The following is a 26,501-nucleotide window of genomic DNA, read 5'->3' on the forward strand; positions in this document are numbered from 1 at the left end:
TTAATGCGAAATTTGAGCTTGATGTTTTTTGATAATTTCATTTATATTTGGTCGTAAAAATGACAATGCTACTCTCATATCGTCTTCTACATTTAACAATCTTGATCTTTTTTTAGTTTTAATGTTGGCTAATGCTGAAAATCTGAATTCACACAAATAAGATGTGGAAAATTGTAATAAAATGTATAAAGCTTTTTTGGCTATGATTGGATACTCGCATCTGATGTTAATCCAAAATGAATTAATTGATTCTTCTGAATGTTTTAAAATTAAATCTCGATTACTGGAAAGCAAAATAAGTTCTTCCTCTTCATTCAAAGTTAAGTCAAATACAGAAATGTCTGTAATGAGAAATGGATTACGAACCCAATCAAATTTCTTAATATCTAATTTTGGGAAATAATGAACAATTCTCTCCTCTAACGCTGTCAAATGATCAAGAAAAATTACTTTAATTGTTTTATAACTGTCTTTAGGGACTGACTCAAACTTTTCTAAATTGCCTTCTTGAGCTTTATTTTTCCATAAAGTTATTTGTTTTTTGAGTCCCACCAGCTTATCGGTTGAGTTTAAGATATTTTCATTAGGCCCTTGCATACTTGAATTGATGTTGTTAAAAATAACAAAAATGTCTGATAAGTAAGCCAGTTTAGTGCACCATATTTTATCTTCCAACAGTTTTACAAATTCATGATTTTTATTTTGTTCAAAAAAAATTTTCATTTCATCTTTTAATTTCAGAACACGAGATAAAACTTTTCCTCTGGACAACCATCTTACTTCTGTATGGAGTAATAAAGATTCGTACTTGGCTTCCATTGCTTGGCATAATTCTTTAAATAATCTACTTTTTAATGGTCTAGATTTGATATAATTAACCATTTTTACACATTGTTCCAGAACTATTTTTAAATCTGATGGCAAAAATTTTGTTACAAGTGCTTCTCGATGCAAAAAACAATGGGTAACTAATATATTTTCATTTAATTCTTTAACATGTGCAACAAATCCTTTTATATGTCCAGTCATAGCTGGAGCACCATCTATGCAAATTCCAATACATGTCTTCCAAGAAACTTTAATTTCTTCTAAATATGAATTGATTACATTAAAAATATGTTTACCAGTTGTAAAATCAGATAACTCTCGACAACATAAAAATTGATTAATAATATCATTTTCATGAATAAACCTAACAAATGCAATTAATTGAGAATTTCCTGTAATATCGGTTGTTTCATCTATTTGTATAGCAAAATTCGAATTTGCAAGAGTTTTTGCAGTATTCTGCTCAATATTTTCAGACAAGTCTTTTATCCTGCGATGTATTGTATCATTTGAAAGGGGTATTTTGGAAATTTCAATATCAGCAGATCCACCAATCATTGTTTTAACAATTTTACGACACACAGGTAATATAATTTCTTCTGCCAAATTATGAGGCTTTAATTTTACTGCAATCAATTCAGCGATTTCATAAGAAGCGACTTGAGCCTTTTCAGACACACATAATTGTTTTTTAAAATTTTTTCCTTGCTTAAGTTTTGATGATAAATAACTTTCAAAGTAGCTTTTCTCTTTTGTTGAAAGCGAAGGATGGTTAGTCACCAAGTGACGTTGAAGTTTGCTAGGAACCATAGCACTGTTTGATAATTTAAAACCACATATTACACACTCGGGAACAACTATGTCATTTTCCATTGACGAGGTAAATCCAAATTGAAAAAAATCATCATTATATTTCCGAGGGACAACGTACTTTTTTGAGAAAGGTGTATATTTACTTGTTTCAGGGGTTGGTTCATTAACTTGGTCGTGAACGTCATCATTATCTCTATTTTCATCATTACACTTTTTTCTTTTTATCCATTTGTCCATTTTTAGAAGGGTCTGAAAAAATAAAAAAAAATATTGTCGAAAAATTAAAAAAAAATGGTTCAAATATAACATTTGAATTTATAATTATTAAAATTATTCAATAACTTGTAATTTATGAATATGGAAAATTTAACCTTTCTGAAATTGTATAACTTTCACTCAAATACAATTTTCCATAAATAAAAATTAAATTTTATGTGAATAAATGCGGACACTGTATGCGTGCAGCAATTCAGCACATAAGCTTGGGATTTTTTGAGAGATGTGTACACAGAGAACGTATTCAGTCACAGTAAACAAAAAGGAAACGTAAATCAATGGATATGTGTACTGCAAAGTTAATAAGTTTACAAATTTATAATTTGAAATTATATGCAAATTAATTAATAATAAACTGAATAATAACGTTTGCTAATTTTAACGAAATAAAAGGTGCAGTAACTACTATGCAACACCTTGTAAATTCCAACTATCACTAAAAACAACACGTTTATACGCAGAAATGACAAGCGTGCGCCAACTGAAGACAATTCCTATTGCTATGCATGCCACTTCATCACAATTCAGCACTAAGAAAAAACGCCTTGCAAAGTAAATAATAAAATAATTTTTTTTTGTGGATTTAAATATATATTCATGTTAAATATATTTTTATTTTTTTTAAATAATTTTTTAATATTATCATTATTATATATTTACAAAATTTGGCGGCACACAAAAGTGCCGCGGCACAGGGGTTGAGAATCACTGCCATAGAGGTTGAAAATTATTTATTGCTCAGACAAATTATTATAGGCTAAAAATACATTTTTAGTATATTATCTATTAATTAATATCTGATTTTACCTCTTAAAAATTACAATTTTTTTAAAAATAGAATCAGTTTCCAACTGGCTACTTTGTGAATACAGCTGTTATAACCTCACATGTAGTTAAGAAAGTTTATGTTAGATTGATTTTTTTTTGTGAATTCAGTGCGTATATTGAGTTTAAAACAAATTAAATTATTATTTAAAATAAGGTTTTAGTCGAATAGTGATAAAACATAAAAGTCATAAAGTATTCCAAAAAGGAAAGTATTCCTTAAAGACGTAAAGTAAGACATAAAAATATTATAAGTAATAGTGAAGATGAAAATTACTGAGGTTGAAAATGCCGTATTTGAACAACTTAAGATGAAACTGTATATGTTAGTAGTTTTACCACAAATAATTTTAATGGTGGTATACTTACCCCTAAATTTTTATTCTCTGAGATCTCAGTAAATGATGAAGTTTCACTGCAGATTAATCTTAAAATAAAAATCAATGAAGTTAAAATAAATGATTTAAACGCTGTGAAGGTAGAAGAATGGATGGAATTTTATACGGGTCATGTAAGTATTTATTATTATTGAATATTGTAACAAACAGGATTTGCCTCTTGTTAATTTTATTACTGTGTGTGTATATATATATATATATATATATATATATATATATATATATATATATATATATATATATATATATATACATAAATATGAAGTCAGTCTATGAAGAAATACCTAGAAGAAAGAAAATTCTGCTCAGTGGCCTCTTAAATATCCAACAGACTTTTGACAAGGTCTGGTTGCCTGCTCTCTCTATAGATTAAAATTAAAATTTCCTCAATCTACCTTGTCTTACAAAATTATCTTGAGATATTTCTCACAGATCAGATATTCTGATAAGTTATGAAGATTCTCCTACATCAGGTTGGGTGTTCAGGCTCAGTAGTGGGTCCTGTGTTGTATTCAATATTCACTGCAGACCTTCCAATTCTGGAAAATTGCTTGTTGCCTCATTCACCGATGACACAGCTATCCTTGCCGTTGATGAAGACCTTGGACTAGTCTCGAGGGTTTGCAATCAACATTAGATCTGTGCATGACTAAACAGATGTTAATTAATAAAAGAAAGTTAATCAGAATAAATCAAAGCACATCACACTCAGAAGAGGTGACTGTCCTAGTGCGAATCTGGATGGTGATTTGAGCACACAATCAGAGCGAGTACGGTATCATGGATTACACCTAGATTGGTGTTTGACCTGGAAATATCATGTGAAGGAGAAAAGAAAACAACTCAACAAGAAATATAGAATCGGCTAATGAGGAGAAATTTACCCTAACATCGTCTAATAAAATTTTGATATACAAAGTTTCCCTTTGAACTGATCTATATTATGTGGGAACAACAACAAAAGTAACAATTTCATACAAAGCTTCCAAAACAAGGTAACTGTTACAATTTCAGAAGCGGCATGGTGCAGGACGATGAGATTCACGAATACGTGTGTTTGAGAAATAGTACAACATTAAATACCAACGGCGAGGATAATTAAGGTTGAAATACTTCTATGTTCTAGACTGGGGAGTACTGGATGACAGATTGCAATTATTATCACCGATGCTATCATTATTATTTTACTTCAGTTCTTTACTCTTTTATTAATTGTTAGTGTTACAAGTGTTCTTGTTATTATCTACATTGTTCTGTGTCTATCGTCTCACTAACGGGTTTATTTACTTAAACACAAGTGTATAAGGTGTACCTCTTCCAGGTGTAGTATATCTACTTGCTGTAATTAAAAGTAAAAAAATGAATGCAACAAAGTAAAGATGTTTATGATTTTTTGTATAATTTATAAAATAAAAATAAATTGTATCTGTAATTCGCTTAGCATACACATATAGGACAGCCACTGTTAAATTATTATTAGGTGACTTTAAATGCCAGGTTTTGCTAAATATTATCAAAATATGTTTCTACTCGCCTTACAGATTTTTCTACAAATTGTAATTTTTTAAATCAAATAATTTGTTAAAACTCTCGTGGTAATTCTCATGAGTTTGTTTTTTCTAATCTCACTGACATTAGTGTTAATATTGGTTATGGTGAAATTTTTTATCATGATAAATATCGTTTACCATAGAGATAATGTTACCTAAGATTTTGAATTTTAATTTATACCTCATTAATTCTTACCAGATATAAAAATATTAATTTTGTAACATTCAACATTTACTAAATGAGAATTTGATTGTAAATAATATTTAGTTTTTATATTTCCACATAATATTGAAGTTTGCGCATGAAACATAGAAATTGAATTTGGTAGCAGATGAAAAATGCAATGCCTGACTGGGACTTGATATTAATCACAGATATAGAAATTTTTGGTTAGGAATTGCAACTACATAATAATAATATTGTTGATAGTCATGCACCAAAAATACTTATAAAAAATGTAATTTTTGAAGCAGTTCTCTAGTGAGAATTATCACAAATATTAATAAGAAAAACTTCCATAACTACAAAAACAATATAGATCTACCTTATTATTAACAATTATGTAAGAAAACATATATAATACTTAGTCATAAAATTTATTTTTTCATTATACTGTTAAAGTTGAGGAATCTTTATCTAATGATTACAAAGATTTTTTAAAATATGCTAATAAAAATTATGATAGATCTTCTATTTTAGTATAAAGAATATTTTAATAGTTGATAGTTCTTAATATCAGAGTTGTAAGTTTTTAATTTTTTTTTGTTTGTGAAAAGGACTAATGACTAAAGTCGATACTCAAAACCCACAAGAAAAAAAAATATTTCGGAAATAAATAATCTTTATTAGAGTGATGCTCTTATAAATAATAAGAAATAAAAAATAGAGGTATCTAATCTACTATAAATATGTTATTTGAAATTGACAACTGTACAATATTTAACAGAAGTAATATGTTGAACAAACAACTTACAATGTATTTTGTACAGTACAATATATATATTTTGTATGAGTACAATGTATTTTTTTATTACATTTTTCTAATCTTCTAAGATTGCTGCTGTTTGCAACAATGCTATCTTCTGGCAAAAGAACTGATAATAATTAGCTGAAAAGGTTTTTGAGAGAAAAAGATAGATAAATTTAAATTCACAAATTTTTATTTAATAATTTGAAATTCTATTTAAAATATATATATTTTTACAGTCTTTGATACATTGTAATTATCCTTATCTCATATACCTTATGTTAATAAGGTATACCTATTATACCTTATGTCATTTTAGATATAATCTGCATTAAACTGTTGTGGTTTATGTCATTTACTCTTCAGTTTAATATTTAATTCAATCATTTCATAATTTTGTTCTTTTTCATCAGTTTTATTTGCATATTGACTTTGCATGACTCCTGAACTTGATGTTTTGTTGGTTTTACTGTTTTTTGAAGAGCTTTCATTATATGTAAAGATAATTTTTGATGGCCATAGCTTAGTATTGATAGCATGAAGTATTCGTTTTTTACATATAAATATAATAAATATCAGTACACCTTGGAGTAAATTAAAGAAAAATATGGCTTGCCATAGCAGATCTAAGCTGGGTAAAATTAATTTTAATGGTTGTGATGCCCAAGGTATACCCATAACCAACAGCAGCTTTAAATATAAATTGAACCTGAAACAGATAATTATTTACTTATTTATTAATCATCAATAAATGTGTATAAACAGTTACATTTATGAGTAATTTAAGTATCATAAAATATGTAATAGTTAATTATTCTTAGGAATCTAAAATCCAAATCAAACTAACTTGAGAAACTAAAGGATGAAGTGATTTCCCAATGTTTCGTTGAATGGAATATGCTGTTTGCTATCAGTATCCCAAACCACTGAAATGCAGGTGATATTTAGTTATACGAATGATTCTTTGATTTTTTTCATTAGAAGGACTGGTGCTTCTTGTACTCAGGTGATTTACAGCATCAGAAGACTGGGACAGCTCATATAAAGCAAAAGGTTAATATACCTCCATCCTTTATAAAAAAAATATTATATACATTGCTTTATCTCTGTATAGTTGTTACACAGAGTGATCAACTCAAGATGGCCAAAGTAGGGATCTCAGAAACTGTAAGTTTTATGAGAAACTTTAAATGAGAAACTTCCCCAGATTTTTCCCTTCATTAAAAATACAATATTACCATTTTTGAAATCATTGTCCTTTTTCCAGTATGGTGGTAAACCATATTATTTCTAATGTAAACCCCATGTTTTTATTGCATTTTTGGATGGAAATATTATTTTAAAACATTTTTATTCTTTGGTATTTTTCTCTAAATGCAGCCGTTACAGAGCTATGGGCTGACAATAATAAACTAATAAATGCAATTTTAATGGTAAATAATTATCAGATGTTTTTTGCACTGTTGAAAGATTTCTCGAATTTAACAGTACAATCACTGATGGTTAGTGTTGCCCTTATTCAATGGTTGTTTGAATTGTCAAGAAATTAATAAATACTTTATTGGTATAAAGTATTGTACATCATTATATGTCAAAAGAAAATGCATTGATTGTCACAGAAGGACACAATAAAGTGAGATTTTCCATAAACTGCTAGTGCGCCGTTATCAATAATCAAATTTTGGCTTTGGTTTTCTACGCTCTCGAGCGTCAATTGTTGGAAAACTTTCTACTGCCACCTATTAATGACTTGTCTTCAGATTGTTGAATGCAAATGTATTTCCAACAAGACTGAGCTCCAGCACACAACTACGGTGAGGTTAAAGAGGTTTTAAAAGTTTATTTCCAAAATAATTGCTTGGCCAGTGAGAAGTCCAGACCTTTTTTCATTAGATTACATTCTCTGAGGATATGTGAAAGACCAATTGTACACATCTCTGTATACTTCAGTGGAAGAAATAACAGCTAAGGTGGTCAAAATTTTTTACTATATTTATTACAACACATTTTCTAAAGCTGATAACGATGTTTTCAGGAGGGGAACTGCCTGCATTTTTACTAATGGTGGCAATTTTGAAAATTTGTTATAACTGACACTGCAATTCTGTTGTAATTCTTCCTTCATAATAGATAAAACTAAAATGACACTGGTTCAAGGTAAAATTCTTTTAATCTTACTTTACTTTATTTTCAACTTTACTTAATTTATGAACTTTGAGAATAATGTTTAACAACCAGGTACCAATGCATTAGGTTTTCAATTAAAATAATATAGGTAGATGGCTGCCATATTTAATTTTACAATTGTCAGCCCATTGCCCCATAACAGCTGTGTTCAGAGAAAATATCCAAGAATTAAAATGTCTTGAAGTAATATTTTCTAGGCAGACGTAGAATAAAAATATGGGGTAAAATTGATAAAATGAGATTGGCAGCCATATTGGAAATTAATTTAAAAAATAATAATACTGTATTTTTAATTTAAGGAAAAATCTGGGGTAGATTCCCCTTTTAAAGTTTCTCATAAAAAATGTAACCCCAATGATGGCCGTGTTGAGTTGATCGTTCTGTATGATAGAAAGCATATGTACCTTTTTATAAAAATATAAATATAAAAATAAATTTGAGCTAATTAAAAAGCAATGAGAATTTCAGAATTATATATCTAAACTGGGAGAACTGATTCAATACAACAGATAAAAATGAACATTCTTTATCCAACCATGGTAAGCAAGAGTTTTCAAAATTTGCCTTTATTATGCACAGCTAATATGAAACATTTTAGTATACTTTAAATTAATGATTTATGTGCATTAATAATGTAGATAAATTCCATGTAAATTTTATTTATATAATAAAGTTTTCTTTTTTTCTAACCATAGCACAATCAATAAGATACCATAATTTTCAAGTACAGTACGCATGTTTTTCTGTAATCAGAAAATTAAAAACAATAAAACTGTTAAAATTGATAGTTTTAATTTGTATCTTCAAACTGAAACTGATGTAAATTATTATTTTAGATAAATTATTATTAAATTAATTATCAACTTCTGTTTGTTAGTCAATTTTCCTTTATAATAATACTGACAGATATGAAAACATATTTTCATAATTCATTGTTTACCTTTATCAAATTTTTTTAATAGTTTCATATATTTTCTGCAAGAATGTATTTATATACATATTATATTTACACCTATTTATTGTATTTCATCCCAGATTTCACAAAAACTACCTTCTACACACAACAATGATGCACTGACTAATCATCAAATCCTGTTATCCTGAAAGTAAAAAACCTAGTAGGATGAGAAATTCATTTGCAGAATTGATAATGAAAATTATAACCTTGGATGGAAGATGAGAAAAACAAAGTTTACTATCTTATCAGGATCTCAAAGAGCCAGCTTATGCTTGGTAGCAGTTTGTATTTATTGTTTCTCAACATTATTTTCATCAAAATGTAATTTTTCCTTTTTGTTATATTGAGAGTGGTTTTGTTTTCTTATAGCCAGCATGCTGATTTGAAGTCAGTCTGTTTCTGTTTAGAGAAGTATTGAAGGTGAGAAATAAGTCGTTTTAAGTGTTTATGATATCAACATGACAAGTTGAAATTAGTATTAAATAAATTTAGTTTGTTTTAATTCTCTCTGTGTAGGGGATCTCCCTAGAATTATATAGATCAGTGTTTCTTAAACTGTGTTCCACGCAACCCTGGGGTCCCGTGAAACTTACTTGGTTTTTTCTTAACATTCAAAACAAAACTATAAAAATTAACCCCCCCTGAAATTAAAAAATAGAATCCCAAATAACCATCGCTTCCACTAGTTTATGTAGTACGATTTTTTGTGTAACATCACGCCAAAATCCTGTCTTCACATCAGGCGTTTAGGTGTGCATGGTTGCCTGCATTATTGTGGACATTATTTAAATATGGTAATTTACACAGTAATCTTTTAAAATCCATAGGTGTATCCATAAATATATTAATGTGTTCACGCAAGTATGTATACATTAACTTACCCATCTGTGATTTTAATATGCGATCATTAGCATGGTTGTGAAAATAAATGAATAAAACCATAAGCACTGCATAAACAATCACAATATCGTCTTTGCATTTGACACAACCTCAAAATGAAAACACTATTGCCAACAATGGAGTTCAGATAATGTTTTCATTGATAAAGTATAGTTAGTGTAACAGAGCTAAAGATGATGAAATGATTTCATTTTCTGTCAATAAATAGTTTTCATCCAAGATAATTAAGAATTTAATTAATGCCATCTGTCATAAGTCCAGTCAAATTCAATTGCATTTATAACAAAATAAATGGAATAGTCACTTGTCGATGTGTGTCATATTTTTTTATTTTAAATGTTTACTTATTGATAAACTTTATTGATTTTGTCTTTGAAGTTTTAAAACCCATAAATTGTATTAATAATGTGTTTGTGTTTTATATTCCGCTGTTAATCATATTATCAATGTTAGTAACCATATAAACTTTATTCTGTTTTAAAAGGTAGCTGCCACACAATTTTTTGCTTTAAAATCATTTTCAAAATTTTGTTACAGGATGGAAAGGAGGTCACTCTCAAGCGTTTTACTGTAGAACTTGACTCTTCTACTTCGGGCTCAACAACTAAGTCTTTTGCTAAAGATAATGTTGATTATAACGAGAGTGCTATAAATAAAATGACCTCAAAAGAAGTTACGCCAGTTATTGCTTCTACAAGCAATCAATCCAGAGCAGTTACTAAAAAGCTCAGGAAGTATGATGTAAGTTATGTCTTTAGGATTCATGGCAATCCTCAGTGTGTTATATGCAGCAAGTTCTCCCAAATAGCTCCAGCTAAAATGCGTCGGCATTTGAAATCTGTTAATAGCAAATTAAAAGAAAAAGATGTTGAATTCTTTATTCAAAAAAGTGAAGAACTCTTAAAATTAAAAAGTTTTATGACTCAAATTACGAAAATGGTAAATGAGAAAGCAACTGAGGCTTCTTAGTCAGCTATCAGATAGCTCAACGCGGTGAAGCTTTCTCAATTGCGGAAAATCTTATTAAGCCTTCTACTATGGAGATAGTAAAATTTATGTCAGATGATAAATCAACAAAAGAAATTGCTAAGATCCCAATCTTGAATGACAGTAGGTCAGCGCATCAGAGATTTAGCGGCCATTTTAAAGAATGAACTTACTTTTCATCTGAAATCATGCAAATTTTCATTACAAATGGATGAATCTACCGACATAGCTGGACTCGCAGTTTTAATTGTAATCGTTAGATATGAGCACAAAAATGCATTATTGGGGGATCTTCTGTTCTGTAAATTTCTACCATATATACTACGGAGTGAAAATATATGATCTCCTCAAATTCTTTTCTTGAGCAAATACCATGGGACAACTGTATTTGATATCTGTACCTATGGAGTAAAAGGCCATGAGTGGCATCATTAATGGGGCTGTACAGCTTATTAAAAATATCGCCACAACTGTTCTAGTAGCCACTGCATGATCCATATTGTAAAAATATTCCACACTTGTTGCAAAAGAGCGCAGTTGTAAAAAAATTGTCTCCCAGTTATAGAATTGCTTTTGATGAGGTCAAAATGATTAATTTCATAAAATCTTGGCTACTAAATAATTGTTTATTCAAAATACTATGTGAGGATAGGGAAGTGTACATTCATCTCTTCTTTTACATACTAAAATTCGATGGTTATCTCGAGGAAAGATACTAACCCGTATTTTTGAGCTAAAAGTGCTTGCCTTTTTTTAGACCACAATTTTGAATAGAAAAATCAATTATTTGATAGAAATAGGCTGTTTAAAATTGCCTATTTAAGCGATATTTTTACAAAAATTGATGAACTTAATTTAATCCTTCGGGAAAACAACTAAATGAATTTACTACCCACGAAAAGATTCTTTCTTTTAAAAAAAATATTGAATTTTGGACAATTTGTGTGAGCTCCAATGATTTTTATTGCTTCCCAACAATAAAACGTTTTTCAGAAGAAGGTGTTCAAATAGAAAAAACATATATTGAAGAAATTATTCAGAACCTGAAAGGTTTGAGTGATGCCTTAAATAAGTATTTTTCAAATGAACAACAGGTTAAATATCAAAATTCATTGTGGTTTATTGTCAATGCAAAACCTTCAACAACTATGTTAGCAGAAGAATACAAAACTTTTATTGAAATGACCTCTGATTCAATGTTGCAAGAAAAATTTTAATTAATGATATTAATGGAATTCTGGTGCAGTTGATACTCAAAGATGTATCACCTCATTTGTCAAAAAAGGCATGTTGCCACTTTTACCATTTACAATTGCATATGTGTGCAAAACAAGGTTCTCAGCTTACGTGTCGACAAAAAATAAATATCGTCACAGAATGAATGCCAAACCTGACATGAGAATTGAACTTTCATTTATAAAACCTAATATTAAGTATATCTGTGATAATAAAATGCAGTACCACTCATTTCATTAAAATTCAAATTCTGTTTAAATAACTAGTTTTAAGATATTTTAAGAATTTTTGGATTAATGTTAAAATTATTATTTGAAGCAAATAAGTATTGTTCAAAATAATTTTCTCATTGTTACAAATAATCCATTGATAAAAAATTGCATTAAAACCGTACTATTGAAGCAAACCAGGGGTTCCACAAAAAAGGTGGGCATTAAAAAGGGTTCCACTTATAAAAAAGTTTAACAAACTCTGATATATAGATATAAAAAATGAATTTCTGCAGAACAAATGTTTATCAAAAATTATTTGTCTTCCAGTACAATTTGACTGAAGTTCTTTGTATTGAATATATTTCAAATTTAATTCTGTATTAAGTTAAAACAAAATATTTAAATTAAAAGTATAACTATACAATTAGATGTGTGTAAGATTATAATGTAAAACACACCAACTTTTCACAAAAAAAAATTTTCAACCAAAATCTACTCTTGTATCACGTACAGTAAAGAAACTAATCATGTAGAGTAGAGAAAGTTACGAGACTATTACAGATACATTCATAGAATTTCTATTATACAGAAGAACAACACATTTCTATTACTTTCATAACAACACAAGAAAAAATATTTAAAAACTTGTTAATTTTAATTTATGTAATTTTATCAGAAAAATACATTTTTATTTTTATGTATAATACAAATTTATTCAGATGTAGCTATCATAGATTCATTGATCTATTCTTCACAATCTCTACCAACAAAACATTACCACTCTTGCTCCATCTCTTGTATATCTGTATACAAACATCTTTAGCAGCTTTTAAACCATTCTGATTATTATTTTTTTATTATAAAGTCACACTTTCTTAAAATTAAGCCAATCAAATTTACATACCTTTCTTTCTCAGTTTTATTGTAATTTCTTGCGCATTCATCAGTTTCCGGTTTTAATACACGTTTAGTTATTTTATATGTACATAAAGTTCTATTGCTGTAGCTATAAACAGCACTAAATTTGATAAGAATAATATTATTGTTACAGTGTTATATATGATAAGATATTTAACCTTTGCTGAAATTGTAAACATAGATATGAGATTATATCAATATTAAACATAAATCATCAAATAAAAAAATAAAACTCTTATTCTGATCGGTACATAATAATAGATTATATAGGTTACATTAGGAATGAGTAGATAAGTACTCTGCTGATAAAAAACACTGCCCCAGCATTAGACCCAATTAATCAAGGTAAAGCGTAAAACCTTGATTAGGGCAGAATCACCAGAATCCGTAATTAATCGTAAGACAAAAAAATAGAAGTCATAGATTCCATATTAATTATTTAAAGTATAAACCCATGAAATGAAGTTAAGGTAAATACATGAAGATACTAAATATAAGAAATGAATAAAAAATAATTTACAATTCAGGTTTTAATGAAAATTATTTGGGCAGAAGACTAGAAAGAAGAATTCTGAGCTTCTTGAACTGAAACAAAAATGAGCATTTAAAAAATTATTTTGACGTAATCCCTTTAATGTTTGTTAAGCAGAAATAATAGACAGAAGAGTTATCTTTGGGTTACCTCCAAATCAAAGGGATAGCAATTGGCATGTGCCATTTTTTCATTCAGTGAGAAGTCTAGAACAGCATAAACAACATACGTGGAGCCAGGCCCTTGTTTGGTATTCGACTTTACACTCAAAATAAAGTTCATAACACTTTTTTACTAATGGAGTAATAAGGTTTAACCTTTGGGACTGAGTGTCACTTCTCCACATACATAACAAAAATTGTTAGGATGATTTAAACAAACTAGGCATTTTGTAACTAATGACTAATTAAAAGAAATAAAGTTGTAAATATGTAAAACACAATAATTCAGACACACAAAGCACTGACAATGGCGTGTTTACTGGTTCACTACTATCTCACAACTGGCATCGTTCTGATGAATGTGTGCTACACTAGATCATATTTGTACATGTCTATACATCTGAAACTGCACAACAGTAGTAACACTACTCTTTGAGTTAGTTCATTTGGTTCCATCTTATTTACAATGCTCTAGGAGCTTATACTTAACAATGGACAAATGGACGAAAAAACATTTTAAAATATTTAAAAAAATTAAAATAACAAAAAAACTGTGGGTGATGGAAAAATTCTGAATATCATTGCAGATTTCAATATTTCCACTAAGTTCAGAGAGCAAAGAGGGATTTCTGGTGATCCTTTGTGCACGAACAGGAGAATAAGGATCTCTGGGGAGTTGTGTATATGGTCTTGGAACACAAACGACAAAAGGATGTTCTTCTGTCCGCTCTCTCAACCCGGCTCGGTGTAATTTCAGACAGTCTGAAATTTTGCACAGACTATTTGATAATTTACTGCCTGATGATGATACTGTAATAGGTGAGACCACATACTATCAGCAAATGAGGCATGATGTTGCTCAGTTTTGTGAGGGTGCATTCCCCTTGGAGATTACTGAGGCCAAGGTATTTGAAGCTATCTGTAGTCTAGATAGAGGTAAAGCTCTTGGCCTTGATGCGATAATGGCGGAGCTCCTTGTTCATTCAGTAGAGTTAAGTGTGAGAAGTATCACACGGGTTATTAATAAATTCTTGTTTGGAGGATACTTCCCGCTGCATTGGAAGAAGGGGATTATGAAATTATTGTTTAAAGGTGGCAAAAGGATCCTGCTGTTAGTTCGTTATGCAGACCCTTGACATTACTGCTGGTTATTGGTAAGGTCTTTGAAAAGGTTCTGCACCTTCGTATAAATGAGAGGTTGACGTTTATTGATGGTTTAATAATGGATAATCAGTATAGGTTTGGTCCCTGAAAGGGTACTGAGGATATCATACTTCATGTGATGAGTGTGGTATCTTCCAGTTGGGGGGAATATGTCATAGGAATTTTCCTGGACGTTTCTGGGGCATTTAATAACCTGTGATAGCCTTCTGCTATATACTAATTACAGAAGAGAGATTGTACTGTAAGAGAATTGCAGGTTATGCAAAGTTACTTCAGTCATTGGGATGTGCTACTTCGTGAGGGCAGCCATAAAGTTGGGTAGTCACTGTCCAAGGATTGTCTGCTGGGCAGTGTGTTGGGTCCTTTATTGGGTTGATGGAGTTTGATTCACTTCTGCGGGTGAGGTTACCCCCAGCACGTGTCACATCGTGGCTTATGCTGACAATGGGTTCCTGCTGGTCGAAGGAGGTTCATGGAGAGAGGTTGAATTCCAAGCCAGTCAAGCATGCAGGATACTCAAGCTATGGGGCCATCAATATAAGATGACATTTAGTCCAGAGAAGACCATGATGACGCTCCTAAAAGGCCGTTTGACTGTGAGTCGGCGAGTCCATGTATCGATGTCAGGCCAACATATTAAATACGTTCAGTTTCAAAAGTACCTCGGGGTGTTTCTTATGAGAAATTGCATTTTAAGAAGTACCTTCAATACGTTGCAGGGATGACCTGCAATGTCTTCTTCGAAATTCGACGTGTGGTCAATCCTGATTGGGGTCTTAATTTTAAGACTGAGTATCTTGTACAAGGGCATCTGCAAGACAATTATGCAATATGTGGCACCTGCTTGGGCAGATAGGCTAAAATTAAAATGCTATTGGAATATTTTGTTACAAGCTCAATGCCTTATATTGCTAACGGTAATGGATGGTTACCGTATAATTTCACAGGCGTGAAACCGATAGATTTGATTGCATTTGAGAAGCAACAGCATTATTCTGCTAAGAAGTCAGGTGAATTGACTTTGGAGAAAATAAAGAAGATAGAACAGGATGGTGCCGCCCTGTGGTAGGTCAGATGTGATGAGAGAGTGTGTGGGCGTTATACGCATGATATTTTCCCTAATGTTGTTGATTTGGTGGATGCCTCTTGGGTAAACCTGAACAAGTATGTGATGCGATTTCTTACAGGGCATGGTGCTTTTTGGGGTAGATGTCAGAAATTCAGCCTGGTGGAATCTGGTATGCTTCCGAAATGTGGATTATTGGATGTGACATATGAATGCGCTAGGCACGACTTAATGCACATGGAGACCATCTGTCGGCTTGATATTATCAGTTCGACACTTGATCTGCATGTTAATTGGAAAAGCTGAGCCGAACAGATATTCAGTTCCTTCAATCTTAGAAAGTCATTCAGTCTTGTTTGAGACTTGGCAAAATGTGTTTTGTTTGGTGGTTATGTTAGTAGTACACCAATGGGAATGTCCCTTGTGCCATTCACATCGGGGGCATCCCAGCTGAGACTAGACTGAAAGATGTCATTGCTGAGGTATTGAAGATGACCTCCAGTAAAACCCATAAGGGCTAGGTACAGAGAGGGTGGTGTGGCGACCGAAACCATCACATGGAGGGTGTCTTCTATGGGGTCAGAATGTATGGGACACAAAAATTCTTTTATCACTAATGGGAAGACTATGCAGTCAGCATTGTTATGTTTCCTTGAAAAGTGCAATGCAGTGTTTCATTCATATTAAGCCTTAGTATGTGGCCTATAAGTCTGTCTCTTCTTTTAACTATATTTTTCCAAACGCTTCTTTCTTCATCTATTTGCCCAATACCTCTTCATTTGTCACTTTATCCACTCATCTGATTTTTAACATCCTCCTATAGCACCGCATTTCAAAAGCTTCTAATCTTTTCTTCTCAGATACTCCGATCGTCCAAGTTTCACTTCCATATAAAGCGACACTCCAAACATATACTTTCAAAAATCTTTTCCTGACATTTAAATTAATTTTTGATGTAAACAAATTATATTTCTTACTGAAGGCTCGTTTCGCTTGTGCTATTCTGCATTTTATATCGCTCCTGCTTCGTCCATCTTTAGTAATTCTACTTCCCAAATAACAAAATTCTTCTACCTCCATAATCTTTTCTCCTCCTATTTTCACATTCAGTGGTCCACTTTGTTATTTCTACTACATTTCATTACTTTTGTTTTGTTCTTGCTTATTTTCATGCGATAGTTCTTGCGTAGGACTTTATCTATGCCGTTCATTGTTTCTTCTAAATCCTTTTTACTCTCGGCTAGAATTACTATATCATCAGCAAATCGTAGCATCTTGTATCTTTTCATCTTGTACTGTTACTCCGAATCTAAATTGTTCTTTAACATCATTAACTGCTAGTTCCATGTAAAGATTAAAAAGTAACGGAGATAGGGAACATCCTTGTCGGACTCCCTTTCTTATTAGGGCTTCTTTCTTATGTACTTCAATTGTTACTGTTGCTGTTTGGTTCCTGTACATGTTAGCAATTGTTCTTCTATCTCTGTATTTGAACCCTAATTTTTTTAAAATGCTGAACATTTTATTCCAGTCTACGTTATCGAAAGCCTTTTCTAGGTCTATAAACGCCAAGTATGTTGGTTTGTTTTTCTTTAATCTTCCTTCTACTATTAATCTGAGGCCTAAAATTGCTTCCCTTGTCCCTATACTTTTCCTGAAACCAAATTGGTCTTCTCCTAACACTTCTTCCACTCTCCTCTCAATTCAAAAGACAAAAAAAAAGTAGACCGAGCTGGTCTAGTGGTTAAAATTATTATATAATAGCATTTCTAATATATATATATATATCTAGAGCTCAAAAGAAGGAATAGTAATCCTCATATTCAAAGAAGTTCAAGACATAAAATTGCTTTCTATCTTTTCCCATTTTCATATCAGATGTTTAAATTATGATAGAATTATTTTTTTTGATCTCAGATACACAAAAGATAACATTTAACAGATAGTATTAAGATATTGTCCCTACATTTAATGATAGATTTATGACATTCTATAATTAATAATTAAAAAATTGATGTTAGAAACATATAAAACAATAATTTTCTAGGAAAAAATATTAGCAGTTTAAAAGACCGAGAGGATTTAGCCAATCCTTTTTTATACCAGTATATATACTTTATATATATATATATATATATATATATATATATATATAAAGTTTAAATGTTAACATATCCTTTGTTTATATTTATGAATGTGTAATCTTTTTTTGAAAGAATAGTAACTTATTGTTTCCACTTCTATAAAAAAACTGGACAATAAAAGTTTTTTCCTACTACTTAACTCAATACTTCGCGTACAAGAAAAGGTCTTATTATGCTCCCCGCTCCATTTCTACTAAATTATCTATCCATTTAAAAAATTTTCCAATCAATTTATTTAAAATACAACTAAAAGATTTTATCTTACAGAAACAATATTACTCTGTTGATGAATTTTTAAATAATACTAATTTAAAAATTGAAAAAAACTGAATTTTCTGCAACTGTTAAACTTGCACATAAACACATGCTGAAATAATTTTCATTAATGCCTTTTGACTGTGAATTATTTGTTAGTTATCTTTTGTATTTAATATCTTCATATATTTTCCAAAACATAATTTCATGGGTTTATATTGTATGTAAATACATAATATGGACTTTAATAACATCTATTTTTTATCTTGTAATTAATTATGCATTCTCTGATGCTACTCCAAAAGGTTTTATTTATAATCTATGTAATATATTATTTATTATAATTATCATTATAATTAAAATATTAGCGGAAGATGTGGGGAGATGAGATGTGTAAGGAAGTGGAAGACCACAAGACTCCTTGTTTTTTTTATAAATTTATTATCTGTCGTAAGCAGCATGTTTGAAAAATTAATATATGTATATTTTATCAAACTTGTTAATCACAGTATGTAATTAAAGTTAGAGTAGGCCAGTCAAAGTGTAAAATAAATCTCTTTTATCCAAACAACACAATTAAAATTAAGTATGATAGAAAACAGCAACAATTATTTTAAGTACATCACCTACATCTTGATTTATAAATATAACATTCCAACATAAATTATAATTCATTAATAATTATCTAATAATTATCTTATACTTTGTACATTAAAATATATACTACTTTGATATGATTTGTTAGGTGGCATACTTCAAATTTTCCAATTTTCCAACAAAAGTTTTTTTTTTTGATAAATCATTTTATAGGTACTAAAAAAAAAATCAAAAAACTTTGGGATAAAATGGTGGTCATTTTATTTTTTCACAGCTAGATTCAAAGGTAATCTTAAACAGTTGTTAAACAATGAAATATTAAAAAAATAAAATTTAGTAAATGATTTTACCTCAAAATGATCTATTTTTTTATATGGGTTAACTATTTGGATCTCCTGAATGCTACTTTTGAAACTAGCTGTAAAAATATTAGAAGACTGCCCTTTTGATTTGTAATCTAAAGTTTTTTACATTATTTTTTTTTCAATTCTCTTTAAAATGCTGCATCGCAGTCTTCCACTTTTCATTTCAAAATCTTCAATGGCTCTCCATGAGGGCTTCAGTTGAGTAAGTCATCTCTTATGTCATAATTTTTATTCTCAGATATTTTCTCTTTAATGCAGTGATTCAGGAGTATACTAGTTACTAGTTGTACTTGTCGATAACATAAACATCATTAGTTGAACCTAAGTCCATGGAGTTGTAATTTTAATCTTTGTTTCATTGTATTTTTATATTCCATTGGTTTGGATAACTTTAAAAACTATAAGATTTTTTGTCTTAACAGTTTTACAACACTATAAATGAGATCCAAATTTTGTTCTGATTCTGTTCTAATAAATAAATGCAAAAAATGCAACACTGAAAAAATAAATTGTTTTATTTCAATTTATGAAAATTAGTTTAATGAAATCGACAAATTATTTTTCATTAAAATCTATAAAAATAAATATTATTACTTCAGACTATACAATAAAATTTTTGACAAAATGATCTTTTAATACAATTTAGAAAAATAATTAGTTTAATATCAACAAATAATTCAGTTACTATACCAATTAAAATTTATGAAATAGATTCACAACCATCAATTAAAATGTAAGCAAGGCTGTCTGTTCTATAAATGTTTTATACAGTATTAGTTGACAGGTACAATGTTTTATAGTTGATAGGTACAAATGGAGATCAGGTATATCTACTGAACAGTTGCGTTTAGTGAAAAATGTGCAAGAATTAGAATCTATTTTGAGTCATGGGTGGAATTAAATATCAAAAATGTTATAAAAATTGGGGCTTTCCATTTATAAAATGAAGTTGGTCGCCATATTCTAAAAATGATGAAGATTTAAAAAATGTCAATAGGGTATTTATAAGGTTTTGAAAGATAGATGAAAAGTTCCAGATTTAAATTTCTTTGAAGATTTTCCTGTATATGAGATTTTGATGGTTAACACTTAAAATGATTACTGTGTATAACACTACTATACATACCGCATATATTAAATATTATTTGTTGAAATATTGATAAAAAAAATAGAATCAGTTATAGTTACCGATCGTATAACGTATAATACACAATATCCCCGGGAGAGTCCATGCGTAGGCTGAATATTTTAAGAATTTTTTCCTCTGCTGGTCTTTATTCAGACTAAGGTAGGGCTGAGAATAACCACTAAAGACGTAAAAAAGATATGTTTTAGAATTCTTGAAAATTAATCGAGTAAACTTATTAAAGTTATTTCAAAAATTTCTATAAACAAAGTGGGACTATATTTTTACATACAGATTATTAGACATAGCAGTCATAACAACTTATATCTGAATATATGAAGTATTTATATGAATACTTAAAAACCACTTATTCAAAATTAAATTCAAATCAAATACTTTTGTTGTTTAACAATTATAAAATCATAGTAGTAACAAAAAATTTATATAAATAAACAAAACAGAATGACAAAAATATAAGGTGGGTGTACGAAAAATAGTTTTTCACTATTATATTACTAGGATAATTTGGAAAGTTCTTGGTCTGACACAAAGATGGCGCTGTAACGTAAAAATGACTATGGTTAAGTATTTTCACAGGATGCGAAAAATCATTACCGACAAAGAAATTGTCACAAAATCCAATGTCATATTAAATTATTACTGACTGAAGGTATGTAATAAGTAGGTCGGTCTTGATAGACCGACCTACTTCACCACATTTTACACAATGTTTTGGATATGAATACATTGGTATTCCAATGTGCACCAGATTTGATAACAGTCTACCAAAAACACATTCTACTTCTCGAGGATGTTATGATAAATACTTATTTAAACAGGATTATGATGAATTTCTTCAGATTTATAACGGTAGATAAAACATGAAATTAATAATAACACGCCAGAGACCAAACGCATTCCATTCAATGGGTGGCAGAGTAAATGAAAGGATGTCAAAGAGTGTGAAAACGGTTCCATCTGCAGGAAGAGTCATGGTCACACACATGGTGTTAATACGCCAATTATAAACACCAATAACCTATATTTCAAAATGCTTCCACATATATCTTTGAATATGGCTCCAGCGATTAGTTCCTCTTCGCAAACGTGAAATGGATGGTTCACTAGACAAAGATTCACTTCAAATGATAAGACCAAAACTGAGATAACCGCTTGATTTGTGGAGTTTGACAAATCGCATTACACTAACTGTAATAAAAAGTTGGAAAGAGATTACTCTACATGTATTAAATTGCAAGATGACTACATTAAAAATTTTGAAAATTTAAAAAAAAATTACTTGTCAGGATGAAAACTTACAGAACAGTTCATGTATTGTGTTCTTCAAATCAATACCATATTTTTATTTTTAAATAGAAATTAATATCTCAGTATACACTGAAGTAAAAAAATTATACACATTCATGCAAAAAGATTCTCATGAACATAGTAATTTTAAATTATAAAATGTAAAATGGCAGCTACTTTAATTTTTTAAATGATAACATCTCTCAAACTGTGTCAGTAAAAAATGAGACATTTTACTGAGAACAAAATGACATCTAATTATTCAAGTATAATATTAAATAATCAAATAATGATAGAAAATATTTAAGTATGAAGAAATATTTTGGTCAAATTTCATCTCCATCATTAAAAATCTTGTAAGTGAATTTTGATAATCTTAAAGTTATTAAGATTGGTAGCGTCTCGGCCTTTCACCCAGAGGTCCTGGGTTCGAATCCCGGTCAGGCATGGCATTTTTCACACACACTACAAATCATTCATCTCATCCTCTGAAGTAATGCTAAACTGTGGACTCGGAGGTTAAACAAAAAAAAAAGAAAAGTTATTAAGATTAAGAAATTTACTATTAAGATTAAAAAATTAACAATTTTTAGAATGAAAAAAGTAGTACTTCAACTTTACTAAATTTTCATCAGAAATGTGACCAAAATGGAGCATGGATGTCACCAATGGGTACAGGAGATGCCTAAAAAAGGAGAAAATTATTAGATGAGTTTCCATTCATTTAAAAAATGAATGCAATAAAATTGTAATGTGACAATTGCAATGGTTCCACTACTAATTAATTATTTTAATTTTGAATAATTAGGGAGATATATTATTACCTGAAAACTAGCCAGATGTCAAAGCATGTAACATTTAACCAGAAAAAATATGATATATTGACATCACATGACTTCTTTGTACACCTATTAAATTACATACACATTTTTTAAAACTAAAAGTATATAAAATTTTATTTCATAAATGGCTTCTGATATTTTTTTATTGTTATTATTGAATCATTATTTATCATATTTGTTTTTTACAATCAGAGCTTAATAATTACTAATACATCAATATATCTAAATTAAAAAAAAGATTTTGAAAAAAAAGGAGATTAAGTTGGATTAACACTGTGTGTCTTCCCCTTGTAAGATCCAATTATTTCATTAATTAAAATTTTATTTGGCAATAACTCTGGAACCAATAAAGATAAGTACCACTTGTGACATTGTTGAAAAGCTCTCAATGAGGGATTACTACATTTTAGAAAAATTCCAAAATCCAATTTTTTTTGGACTTTGGGTTTTTTTGGACACTTTTGGTCCAGTCGATTGCGATATAAGGAGGAAGTGCAAAACTTGATGTTACAACAGTCCTAAATCCAAAATTTCAACATCCTATGGCTAAACATTTTTGAATCATGCAAGATATATACGTATGTACAGACGTCACACTAAAACTAGACAAAATGGATTCAGGGATCGTCGAAATGGATATTTCCATTGAAATCTGAAATTTGTCAAAATACAAAAATTTACTTCGTACAAGGAAGTAAAACATATTATGATAACTCCTCACATTTGAAGAATTGAAAATAAAAATTCAAAAGTAACATTTCCACCATATTGTAAGCAACAATAAAGGTTTCAACCAACATGAAAAATGAACCTAATTACAGATTGAGATAGCGACAGCATGCATGTTGAACACTAGTAGCATAAGTAGTATTTCCAAAATGTATTTTTAAGTTAATACATTTTCAAATGACTATTTCTTTTTTATTTGATCATATCAGTTCTGCCAAATTACACAATTCATTACCAAATGTCTGTTGTTTATTGAGCAAGAGACTATTATAATAATAAAAACTGGTTATAACTAATAACACAAGCCGCAATGGTTGTGGTTTTTAGTCTTTGATAACCGATTCTTATGTATTTTTTAGTACTAAATCCTCAAATAACCTTCATTTTTTCCATCACATCAGTTATTTTCACAAATTGCAAAATTCATAAAAAGTTATGATAATGAACTAAAAATGAATAATTTTTTTATTTTGGTGTCAGATGCAATGCGATTGCTGAAGTATTAGGCACCACCAATGTTATAACGCACAAATAATCCACTGCTTTACCTGATTTGAGTATGGTCTTTGAGTATGGTGGTCCTCATCATTCTGTACAGGCATGGGAAGGAAGGTTCCTGGCTGAAAAGCCAGGATCAACTTCGCTCTACCTTCCATACAGATAGTGTGTGGTCTCAGATCAGGTTAGATACTTTCGAAGTTGGTTGTTATCGATGACACATCTTTTCCTTCAGAACTGGATCAAGTGTGGTTGAATGATTTTATTGAGCTAGGGAAACTTATGGTCAGTCACAGACCAGATCTGTCTCAATTCTCTCTTTTGGACAGTTGTTTTGATTGGGATATTATCTCTTTTTCATATTATTTATTAATACTTTATTGTCCCTTAGATAACTAAATGTGGTCCAACTTATACGGTTGTTTGTACAGAAGAAAATGCTATCTATTTTTGGGGTACAAGATACACACCATCATGTTCTTCTGTAAGTAATAATTAATTGTTTAGTACTATCACTTACTTAGTTAATATTATTCTCATGAATAATTTTTGTTTTTTACTTTTTACAGTGTGATGTTATACTCATTCGGTCTTATTTACTGTTTAATGTAAGCGTTAATCTTCTTTCAGTGTATTAATTTTGTTGCTATATATTGGTTTTATTAAGTGTAACTGATAAATTAAACAAATTAACAATTTAGTGTTTATTGATAATTCCAGCTTATCAGCTCTAATTTTCAAAATAATTTATGTTTTTGAGATTGTTTTTTAAATAAATATTTTTAAAAAATGCTAATACTAAAAAAAAGAAAGTAAGAAAATAATTATAACTTGAACATTTTAATACTACAGTAAACTGAGTATGTTGTCTTTAATTTTGTTTTATTACATATAGAACAAGTGAAAAAAAAAATGCCTTTTTCATTCTGAACAATTGTTATATGAAAAGTATTGATCAGTCATTGTTATGTAACACAGTGCTAAAGTTTTACTGGCATTGTGTGTGTGTGTGTGTGTGTGTGTGTGCGTGTGCGGGCGTGCGTGCAAGCGCATGTTTTATTGAAAATAAATATAGCTTTGTCCATATTAAATTAAGTAAATGAAAAAATATGGCTTTGGATACTGACATTTAATATTTTCTTAATTACCTTTCTTTCCAGGTCTGTATGTCCTGAGATACTCGAATTTCAAATGTTATTCAAACATCAGCTTTTACAAGCAATAGACTTTGAAAGTATAATGATTAGATTGGTGTATGGAACACTGTATATCCATGTATTGAGTGAAGTAAATCGTGTATTGATAGTGCTTTATCCATTACTATAATCCATTGCAGCTCAATAAAAATATTAAATGATTATGAAATATAATTTTCTCATTATTTCAGATTCATTTTTGTTTCTAATAAATAATTCTTTTATGTTGTTGATTTTTGAAAGTTTTCTTTTTTTGTAGGCATTTGATTCATCTTCTACCAGTTCATTAGCATCAACTAATCTCAAGATAGATATTGTTGCTGAACCTGAGGAAATACTTGCGTAAGTTAAATGAACATAAATTCACGCAGTTGAGCTACTTTTATTTTTTTATAAGGCTGCTAAAACATTTCAGTGGTACAAAGTTGGATTAGTGCCAAAGAGATGTTTCAGTGCATTCTATGATTAAAATGGAAGTTATTTGCTCTACAATTTATAAGCTTTTCAGCTTTTCTATGTATACCTTTTTTTTATTATACTCCATTGATAAATTTATCATGTTGAAGTTCGCAAGAAGTTCTGGCTAGAGTATTATGAACTGTTTAATAATTATTATGCTTCTGGGTATTGAAAAAAAAAACAGGCAGCAATACTTTTCTTCTATTATTTAGTATAATACTTTGCCACTGAGAAGTGTATTATAATTCAGTCAAAGACTTAATACCAAATGCATTCATTATAGAACCACCATCAATAAAACTAAATAACCTAATAAAAATCACTTAAAAAATTCAGTTTATCTGCCTTTTATAAAATTGGTTACTCTTAATGGTAGTAAGCTCTACATAGGACAAACTGGTTGGAATAGCTATATAAAAAACACAAAAACACTTCGCTCGACTACTGAATTCATTTTTACAAAACCACCTCTTTGAAACCAGTTGTACAAGCATCAGAAACCTGGAAATCTTATGCATAAATATGAAAGGACATGAACTAGACTCGCTTGAGTGGCTCTAAGTATACAAACATAAAATCAAAACTATAAATGAACAAATCCAGTTTCAATTACACACATTCTTTGAAAGATCACATATCACAATCATCCTTTAAATCTAATCCAAACAAACATCAGTGCCACACTCAACAATATCAAAATATTACCAGTGGCTTGATTTAAATTAGTTTTTAAACTTTCCCCTTCAGATAAATTTTATTGCAGTTGATTAAAAACTGTTTAATCCTCTAAAATACTCTTCACCTCAAATGACTTACCCTGATAGAAAAAAAATCTCTGAAAAGTCCCATAGGTAAGAGTCATCAGCCCACAGAGCTTCAATAAGAAGCAGCTGAAAATATATTAATTGGAAACTGTTAAAATAATTCTTGTGATACCTATCAAAAGAAAGAGGAAAAAAGCGTAAGAAAAGAAAGGGATATCAACCTGTAGAGGGACTACTAC

The 26,501-nt window shown here is 29.7% G+C and overlaps 2 protein-coding genes across 6 annotated transcripts in view; one reads left to right on the forward strand and one right to left on the reverse strand.

Annotated features, from left to right (window-relative positions):
* On the reverse strand, positions 1 to 1,878 carry LOC142331980 (protein FAM200B-like). The gene is made up of 2 exons (XM_075378030.1): positions 1,125 to 1,878; positions 1 to 425 (listed from the first exon to the last, which is right to left on the reverse strand). The coding sequence occupies exons 1-2, from the start codon at positions 1,876 to 1,878 to the stop codon at positions 1 to 3; spliced, it is 1,179 nt and encodes a 392-aa protein (XP_075234145.1).
* Positions 1,879 to 2,840: 962 nt separating this feature from the next.
* The window catches only part of LOC142332565 (uncharacterized), a 30,425-nt gene continuing 6,764 nt past the window's right edge, over positions 2,841 to 26,501 (forward strand). Inside the window, exons 1-5 of one of the 5 annotated variants that reach the window (XM_075379049.1) lie at positions 2,845 to 3,253; positions 7,694 to 7,815; positions 10,241 to 10,444; positions 24,235 to 24,327; positions 25,299 to 25,381. In XM_075379049.1, coding sequence (XP_075235164.1) covers positions 10,361 to 10,444; positions 24,235 to 24,327; positions 25,299 to 25,381 — 260 coding nt within the window. In that variant the 5' untranslated portion in view covers positions 2,845 to 3,253; positions 7,694 to 7,815; positions 10,241 to 10,360. Of the gene's footprint in view, positions 3,254 to 7,693; positions 7,816 to 8,894; positions 9,224 to 10,240; positions 10,445 to 24,234; positions 24,328 to 24,412; positions 24,452 to 25,298; positions 25,382 to 26,501 lie in introns of those variants that run through there. The other 4 variants (XM_075379046.1, XM_075379045.1, XM_075379048.1 and 1 more) reach the window with 4 other exon arrangements.

The sequence above is a fragment of the Lycorma delicatula genome, chromosome 11 (assembly GCF_047948215.1).
Source record: "Lycorma delicatula isolate Av1 chromosome 11, ASM4794821v1, whole genome shotgun sequence".
Classification (NCBI taxonomy): domain Eukaryota; kingdom Metazoa; phylum Arthropoda; class Insecta; order Hemiptera; family Fulgoridae; genus Lycorma; species Lycorma delicatula.